At 36.9% G+C, this 8,965-nt stretch overlaps 1 protein-coding gene across 11 annotated transcripts in view; it reads left to right on the top strand.

Annotated features, from left to right (window-relative positions):
- Window positions 1-8,965, top strand: part of LOC122088973 — a 52,261-nt gene that overhangs the window by 20,731 nt on the left and 22,565 nt on the right. For 8 of the 11 annotated variants that reach the window (XR_006143197.1, XM_042658376.1, XM_042658375.1 and 5 more), the window contains 6 exons: window positions 6,479-6,678; window positions 6,805-7,290; window positions 7,480-7,555; window positions 7,622-7,816; window positions 7,920-8,009; window positions 8,436-8,475. Coding sequence is in view for 10 of the 11 variants with exons in the window: in XM_042658376.1 (XP_042514310.1) it covers window positions 6,479-6,678; window positions 6,805-7,290; window positions 7,480-7,555; window positions 7,622-7,816; window positions 7,920-8,009; window positions 8,436-8,475 (1,087 nt within the window). In the remaining variant the exon portion in view is untranslated. The remainder of the gene's footprint in view (window positions 1-6,478; window positions 6,679-6,804; window positions 7,291-7,479; window positions 7,556-7,621; window positions 7,817-7,919; window positions 8,010-8,435; window positions 8,476-8,965) is intronic. The other 3 variants (XM_042658371.1, XM_042658368.1, XM_042658369.1) reach the window with 1 other exon arrangement.

Genomic DNA, 8,965 nt, shown 5'->3' on the forward strand with positions numbered 1-8,965 from the left:
AAACTCTTGACATACTAAATCATAGAAAATAAACAAGTTCACAAAATACCCCTATTACATAAACTCTAACACACTCAATCATAGAACAACATCCACTCTGCGACTGTCGTATACAGTCGATGGTTATGTTGGCATCAACCTCTCGTTTGTTCAGCTTGTCTAGAAAGACTTCCAACTAGCTTTGAGCTGCGTTGCTCTAGAAGGACGGTCTCGTAACCTATTTCGACGTAGCTTCCCACCTTTTCTTTTGTACTGAAGGTTATGGCTGACCGATGAATATAATTGTAAGATCAAAAGAGACTTTTCATTGTCTTTTCTATGTAAACAGCTGGGCTGGAAACCTACTACTTCGATCTCTTCGACTCAATGAATAGTGGAAGAAATGAGTATCATAGCTTACTCTTGAAGGGGGAAAGATCTAATACAAGTAGTATCTATTCTTAACAAAGCATTTGATTCCCCCCAACCCCCGATCCGGCTAGCTTGCTTGCTACTTAAGGCGCGATATTCGATAGGCCCTCACTCCACTTACTGAAGAAGAGCTTTCAGTATCACTCAGCCTACGTTGTTCAACCTTCACTTCAACTCCACTTACTTTATTCGACTCGTCCAATCAAGAGCGCCGAGCTGGGGAATAAATGTCATACATTCCTAGCTTGCATAAAAGTGTACTAAATTGGTGAGGGATGAGGCCTTTGGCAAAGATATCTGCCAATTGATCATTTGTCTTCACAAAAGGAGTGCAAAAGTTAACAAAGTCAATATTTTCCTCGATGAAATGTCGGTGTACCTCATTGTGCTTTGTTTGGCCATGTTGCACGGGATTGTGAGCAATTCTTACAGCAGACTTTTTATCGCAATAGAGCCGCATAGATCCCTCAAGATGTGTTTGGTAGACAAGAGAACCAAGCTGCGATAGAAGTTAGGAACTTGGTTTTATCCTATTTTTCTTCGGGTTGATTTGACCAGGAAGGAAGGTCGTAACAATAGAGAAAAGAAAAGCAAAGAAAAATACAAAATTATATAATTTTCCTTGTTTAAGAAATTTTCATTGTGTTTGGTTTGTCCTGAACCAAGAGAAGATTCTTTTTTTTTTTTTTTTTTTTTTTTTTTTTTTTTTAATTTAAAAATTTACGTTGGGAATGGTAAAGTTTTCTTCTGCTGCCAAAAGAAAAGTCTTACATAAAACATAAGAAAATAGAAAAAAAAACTTTTTAAAATAGAAAAAAAAAACTTTTCTTTTCTTCTATTAGTAGCCAAACAGACATAACTTTTTGTTTTCTTACAATTTCATTTCTTTTCTATTCTTCTCTTTTTTGGATTCTTTTTTCTTTTCTTCTATTGGCTACCAAACACAACCTCAATGTCAAATCCCAACTCTTGGACCAACCATCTCAACCATAGGAGTTCACATACTCCTTAGGTCATTGCCCTAAACTCTGCTTCTGCAATTGATCTAGCCATAATAGGTTGTTTTCTGCTACTCCATGTGACCTGATTAACACCCACAAATGTGGAATAGCTTGATGTAGACCATTTGTCAAATATGGAGCCAGTTTAATCGGCATCAGTGTAGCCTTCAATCCTCAAATGGTTCTGATTGGTATACAATATCCTTTTCCTGTGGTGGACTTCAAGCACTTGATTATATGATACACAATATACACCACTCTTAGGAGCATGCATAAACTGACTCACCTCTCCAATTGCATAGGTGATATATGGACAAGTCTGAGAGGGGTATATGAGTTTCCCCATGAGTATTTGATACTTCCCTGCATCAACAAGGGTGGACCACAGTCTTCTCGTAATTTGTGGTTTTTCTTAATAGGAGAGTTTGTTGGTTGACACCTAACATTTCTGCTTCTTTCAACAAATCCAGCACGAACTTATTTTGACATAAATTTATTCCCTTCTTAGAGCTTCATACTAGAGATGTAAATGGATCGAATTCGTCTCGAACACACTATTTTTTTAATTCAAATCGGAGTACCCTAGCCAATGTTTGTATTCAATTTGACTGTCCGTCAGAAAGTAAAAGCACATCCAATTCTGAATTCGCTTATCTATCAGATATTCGAAAATTATCCAATTCAAATGGCCCCTTCTACAGAGTTGCAGAGAGAGAGTTGCTGGCGGTCTCCGGTTGCTTCTATGCCGGTGCTGGTGACGCTTCTCTCACAAAATCAATCCTCAGAGAAAAATGAAGAAATGTGGTAAGTAAAGTGACAAGGTTTTACATGGGTTCAAGCACAACAACCAGATATCAGTGAACTAGATCCACAACAATAGATTCGAAAGATTAGACAAATGGACTCTGAATCTTAACCATGCAAGATACTCCTACAAGGAAACAACATCTTCAATGAAATCCACGACCAGATCTGTCTTCCTCAATGATGCGAGTTCAACAACCAGCGACGAGTAGATCTGCCTTTTTCTAATGAAGGCAAGAGCAGCCTTCCCATCAGCAATGAGATCAATGAGTCAGACTCTCCGCGACACCAAGAACCACTATCGCGAGATAAGAGACGACAAGATCGACTGTGTTGAGCTCTCTGTTTTAGTGTTCGTCTCTAACCACTAAATCCCTTTTCTTTTTCACTCTGCCCATATGACTCATTAACTCCTAATTCCTGAACCACAACAGCCTTTTTTTATCAATTATTTATTTTAATACGATGTGCATATGAACATTTCGAGAAGAATTATTGGTTTTTATTAATTATTGTAGTGAGGTGGCAATTAAGCACCATCATAATTCCTAGAAAATGTATTTTAATTAATTTAAGAATTCATTAGTCTTATAATCGGATACAAATATATTTTTTTAATATTTTATTATCATCTTGCTAAATGGGATATCCGTATTCATACCCTCCCAGACCTTGCAGTAGCAGGAGCCTCGTGCACTGGGTTGCTCTTTTTTTCCAGTGATTTTTCAAATACGGATTCTCCTAAAAAAATATGAACATGGATCGAATAGGATTTTTGACTATCTGTTTACATCCCTACTTCACGCTTCAGTTCCCAAGAAATACTTTAAAGGTCTAAGGCCTTTGATCTCAAACTATTGAGCCGAGTAAGACTTCAGTTATTTATCTCCACTTTGTCATTTTCAGTCACCACAATGTCGTTCACAGGGACAATTAGAGCAGTGATAATATCATTACCTCTCCCAATAAATAAAGTATGATCTGTCTGACTCTGGGTATATAAAGCTTTCTTGAGAAGCTGAGGGAAATTTGAAACCTGGAGGAGTTCGCATTTATATTTCCTCATCTAAGTTACTATGGAGGAATGCATTCTTCACTTCCAATTGATGCAATGGTCAATCTTTATTGGAAGCCTATGTATGATAAGAGGACTCATATCAATTATGTTAAGCTACAGGGGCAAGTGTCTCCTGGTAATCAATTCCATACACTTTACTGTATCATTTGGCTACCAATTTTTCCTTATATCTCTTAACAACGGCGTCTAACTGGTACTTGATTGTATAGACCCATCCACGTCCAAGATGACTCTTTCCCTTTATTCTGTAAATGAATAACTCCTCATTACCAGCTCCCCCTAAATGATCAAGAACATCAACAACATCCACTTGTTTGTGTTTTTCCCATTAAGAAGAAAAGGAGGAAAGAGCAAGGGTGGAAGAAAAGGGGTGACATTGACATTAGCAGTCTCTTCACTCCTTTTATTCTTCCCTAAAAGAGGGTGCTGAGAAGAAGTAAAGAAAGGCATAGACTCAAAGAAGGTGACATTCTTGGAGGGAAGACACCTTCAAGAAGAGGGATGGTATCACTTATTTCCTTTGGTAGAGTGAGAATACCTGAGAAAAAGGAATTTGAGGGCCTTATAGTTAAGTTTAGTTTGAGCAGACATATTGGCATGAACGTAGCATACACATCCAAACACATTGGGAGGAAGAAAGAAAGTAGAGGCCAGAGGGGACAAAATGTCAAAAGGAGATTTGGAACCAAGGAGCTTAGTGGGCATATATGGTTGATTAAGAAGACAATAGTAGGAAGGGTTTCAGACTAAAATGCCTTAAGGACATGCATGCCAAATAGCAGACTCCTAGTAACTTCCAATAAATGCCAATTTTTCCTCTCAGTCATCCCATTTTATTAGGGTGTCAACACAAGCAAGTTGATGGATAGTGCCATTATCAATAAAAATGTGTTGGAATCTACCATACATGTACTCCCCCCACCCCCCCCCCCTTTTTATTAGAGTGAACAATTTTAATTCTGGTATCAAATTGAGTGCATATTGTTTGATAGAAGTTTCGAAAGCATTATATACCTCGCTTTTATGTTTCATAAAGAAGGTCCAAGAACAATCATCAACAAATAATACAAAATAACAATAATGAAATAAAGAGGTAGTGGGAGAAGGTCGCCAAACATCATGCTCAATATGAAAATGAACAATTGATCTGTTATCATAGTATGTATTAGAAGAATGACAATGTTTAGCAAATAAACTACCCGCGGGACTAGTCAGGCCAAAGTTTTGGATACCCGTAGTTAGCAAAAAAAAAAAAAAAAAAAAGGCAAATGAACAGGGTTCACACTGAATACATGAGAGGTGGAAATAGAAGAAAACAAATAGGCAACTGCTTTTTCTTAACACCAAAAGAAGGATGGGATAAACGTTGATGCTTCATAGATACAATCGTGTTGTTGTCACTACGAACACACATAAGACTAAGCTGTAGTAAAAAAAGACGTTCGGGGTTCAAGAAGGTAGAGACCTCTCTCTTCAGGCCCAATGCCAATAATCCTTTTTATCGTCAAATCCTGAAAAATGCAATGAGAAGGAAAGAAGGTGACATAATAGTTTAAGGATTTGGTTAAATGACTTACAGATAGTAGGTTAGTGGAAAAATTGGGTACATGAAGAACTGAATATAGGAAAATAGAAGAGGTAATATGAACACTACCCTTACCAGAAATAGAAGAGGTAATATGAACACTACCCTTGTGATGTGATATTTTGGATGGCGGTTGGTGTTTTTTGCCACTTATTTTCTTTGTTGCTGTTTAGATTTATTCAACACGAAGTTTTTTGTCTATTATTGCTACTAATGATTGGTGTGCTTGAATGACGTTCTATCTGTGCTCATTGACATCTATGATTGCTATATATGTTCAAGATTGGTGTTGCTTGTAATGTCTATTCTTGTTATTCCAATCTGGAGCCTTATTGATTAATATGTACTACTGCTTGAGGGGGAGTGTTATTTTCTACTAGGAATAGTTGTTGGTCACTATAGGGAAGTGTCCCTATCATGACATGCTTGTTTCTTTTCTTTTTATAGCTTGTAACTAGAGTTGTACTCTTAGTAAGATTCCTATTTAGAGTACAATAGCGCTATTATTTGAGTATTATAAATAAAGGTAGTAGTCCACGATAGAACACAGACTGGATCTACCATGGTTCGGTACATCCTCTCTCCCATTGTTCTGTCTTCTCTTCTCTCTTTTCTCTTCAAAGATTCTGGTTTGCTTTCTCTCTTGTTTTTTCACAGCTCCCATTTTGACATTCAACAAGGCTGCAAGAGAAGGGAATGTTTGACCCGCCTCAGGTGTTCCATTGTTCTAGACTTTCGGAAGCAAAAACTACTCCTTGCTGAATGCTATGCAAGCTGACAGTCTTATCTCTAGGTAGTTGGAAGTCCATTTCCTCTTCTGTCCAATGTTAACCATCTTTTACCTATATGATATGCTGATTTAAATTGTATTCGAGTTTAAAACCTGTGGCTGTAATGTCCTTGTAGAGTCTTCTTCTTTTCTTTTCTTTTCTTTTCTTGCTTTCTTTTTTTTTTTTTTTTTTGAGATCATATCTTCAGAGTAGCGGCAGGAGTGTCGTACATATAAGGACTGGGTTTTCGAAAAATCCATTCTGAATTAATAGGGTAAAGCCGATGGTAACTCCTTTAGGAATTCAGTGATGCTTCTTTCGAATTTTGACCATGAACCTATCAAAAATATAGTAATTTCTCCTATCTTCAAGATTCCATTTCTCTCGGATTTGGAATTTTAGCTGTCCTGAGAAGTTTTAAAAAAAAAAGGCATACCCAGTGCATGAGGCTCCCACCACTGGAGAGTGTCACAATGTACACATCCTCACATCCTTACCTTGATTTGCAGAGAGGCTGTTTCCCAATGTCCTGAGAAGTTGCAAAAACAGAATCGCTTAAATACTAGCAATTCTGAATACATTTAGGATAGTTTCAGTTTCTGTAATATTAAAAATTCTTGAAAGTATCTGATCGAATTCTGTCTTGCTTGCATTGTATTCATGTGTGGAAGAATCAGGTAATGATATATTGAAAATCTTGTAGATGATTGACAAATATTATGTATGATGACTTATCTTACTGTGATTCTTTACATATTGAAACTGGATTAGTTTGTTTTTCTCTGTTAAAGGCTTAAATTACTGAAATATTCTTTGGGAATTTTATCAGGTGGTAGACAATGCAACACTTTATGGTGTCTGCTTGCATGTACAGGAGATTGTTCAGAGGCCACCTAGTATTTTAAGTGGTGCCTCACCTTTTTCTCAATCCTTGGGAGGGTGCAGCCGTTTTTTGGTTTCTGCTCCTCGCTGTTATTGTATTCTTACAAGGGTTCCTTTTTTTGAGTTGCATTATGAGATGCTAAACAGGTTTGCACTTACAAATGCATTGGTATATTATTTATAGATTTTCTTTTGCAAACTAAGCTACATATTTGCTATTAAACTATTTCTTAGACCTCAAACTAATTATACATTTTGCTTCCATGGATGCAGCATTGTTGCACAAGAGCGTTTGGATAGGATAACACAATTTGTTAGTGAAATGATGTTGACAGATAATGTTTCCCCGGGGGTTAAAACACAAGATCAGATGAATGAGAGTATTCACTCTCCTTACAAGGAATCTACTAGTGATTGGATGGCTTCAACTATACCTGTTGACAGTGCAGTAGCCCTTACTGCAGCTGCCGCAGGACTATTATCAGATGATGAGATCCCTTCATTGTCAACCAGGTTATGGGAACCTCAATCTCCTGAAAGCGTTTCTGCTAGCGAGGCTTCAGAGTTTGGTCAAGTAAGAGAAATAGACAAAGGCATCAGAAAAAATGTTCAGTATTTTGATGATTCATCTGAGACTTCAGAATCCCATTCAGATAGCTTAGAGAGAATGACTGCGAGCTATGAAAATTGTCAATCTTCCCCTGAAATTTGGACGTTCCCCTATTCTAGGAGCCTTGGAAGTTCTGAATCTTTACTGAGGTGGTAAATTTTATGATTTTTCTGTTCGTTTTGTTGTATTCTGTATTGGGTTCTTAATTAATGTCAGTTAGATTGTAGTTTCATTTTCATAACCTGGAAATAGAAAATATTCTTTCTCTAGTTATATTGTTTAATGTTGTAATAATTTCCCTGGGACTGTTGAGTAAATATTATATCGGCTTTTGACAGTTCAGTAAGAAGCATGGGATCTGAAGAGGAAGATGATGAGAATGTTGGGTATGATGTAATAATGGAATGGGCTAAGGTAATTTCAGACTTGGTGATACTTGTATTGCCAGTTTCATCATTAATCATTGTTGTTCCTACACAGGTACACAAAAACGAGATGCTACAAATAATTTGTGGTTATCATGGTCTGCCTCTTCCAGCATGTGGAAGTGAAATAATTTTTCAGCCTCTTGAGCACCTACAGGCTATCAAGTACACCCGCCCTGCCGTTTCTGCCCTTGACTTGTGTGGGAACTATCCTGATGTAAAATTTCTGGGTTCACTAGAAGCTGCAGAGGTCTCATAATTGGTTATTAAAATTACTACTACTAAGGATTGTTTCTATTTATTATTTTATGACAAATTATCAAGTGTTACTGAGGATGGTATCTCTTGATAAGTTTAATGCAAGGTTAGCTGCTGCTGAGGAAGCTTTTGCATTGTCAATATGGACTACAGCAACAGTCTGCCGAGTTCTATCCCTTGAAACTGTAATGTCTTCTAACACTATAGGCATGGATTAGGTTCTTGGTGTCTATGTTTCAGGTCATTTGCTAGTATCACTAATTGAGATCATCTATATATGTAGCCACACTTCTGTTTTAGTATCATGTTTTCTGTTAATTAATTGGCCCATAGCTTATGATCTTATATCCTTTAATGAGCCATTGTTGCCATCTACACCTAGCATATGTTGTTTATCCATTATGCAGTGCTAGCGTTTCTAAAATTGGGGTGTATACTTTTCATTACATGTGATATTTTACAAAAAAATGTTGAGGTGGCTTCAGCCATTTCATTTATCTTTACTTTGATTCATGCTAAACTTCTTTGGTGAATGCTTCGTGTTTTGCTTGCTGACCATTGGCCTACCCTTAATTTACTGAGATGCTGCTTGTGTTCAAGTTGTGATGCAGTCTAGCAAACCGGATGTGGGATTAATAGGCCTTGTAGAAGGTATGTACCTCCTCACAAAAGGGCAGGCTTTTTTATCTATGGAAATGGGCCTCAATTAAAATATTTATGCCTTTGTAGGCTTATATTGGCCTTGTGGTGTCTATTTTTAGGTTTGTTACTGTAGTGACCTTTTCTAGAAACTCATATAGTGGGGTCTTTAGGTCTTTAGTCAAGTCCGAGAATAGCAAATAGTTTTCAAGTCCTTGATAGAGTCCCAGAACTATTAGTTCTAATTTAGAGTCTAGAATAGGAGTTTTCTTTCCTTGTTGCTTTCTGATTTTGAGTTATAGTCTAACAGGGATTTAGAGGGTCAATACTTATAAATATGTTGTTAAGTCAGGGTTTCTTCTAGTCCTAGTCTGCTGGTCTATAAATATGTTGTTAATTTAGGGTTTCTTCTAGCACTAGTCTGCATCAAGTATACTTACTCTATTGGGATACTAAGTAAAAGATGTGGTGTTTTTGAATTTTACTATTTTTTTTTTTTTTT

The sequence above is a fragment of the Macadamia integrifolia genome, chromosome 9, assembly GCF_013358625.1.
Source record: "Macadamia integrifolia cultivar HAES 741 chromosome 9, SCU_Mint_v3, whole genome shotgun sequence".
Taxonomy (NCBI): domain Eukaryota; kingdom Viridiplantae; phylum Streptophyta; class Magnoliopsida; order Proteales; family Proteaceae; genus Macadamia; species Macadamia integrifolia.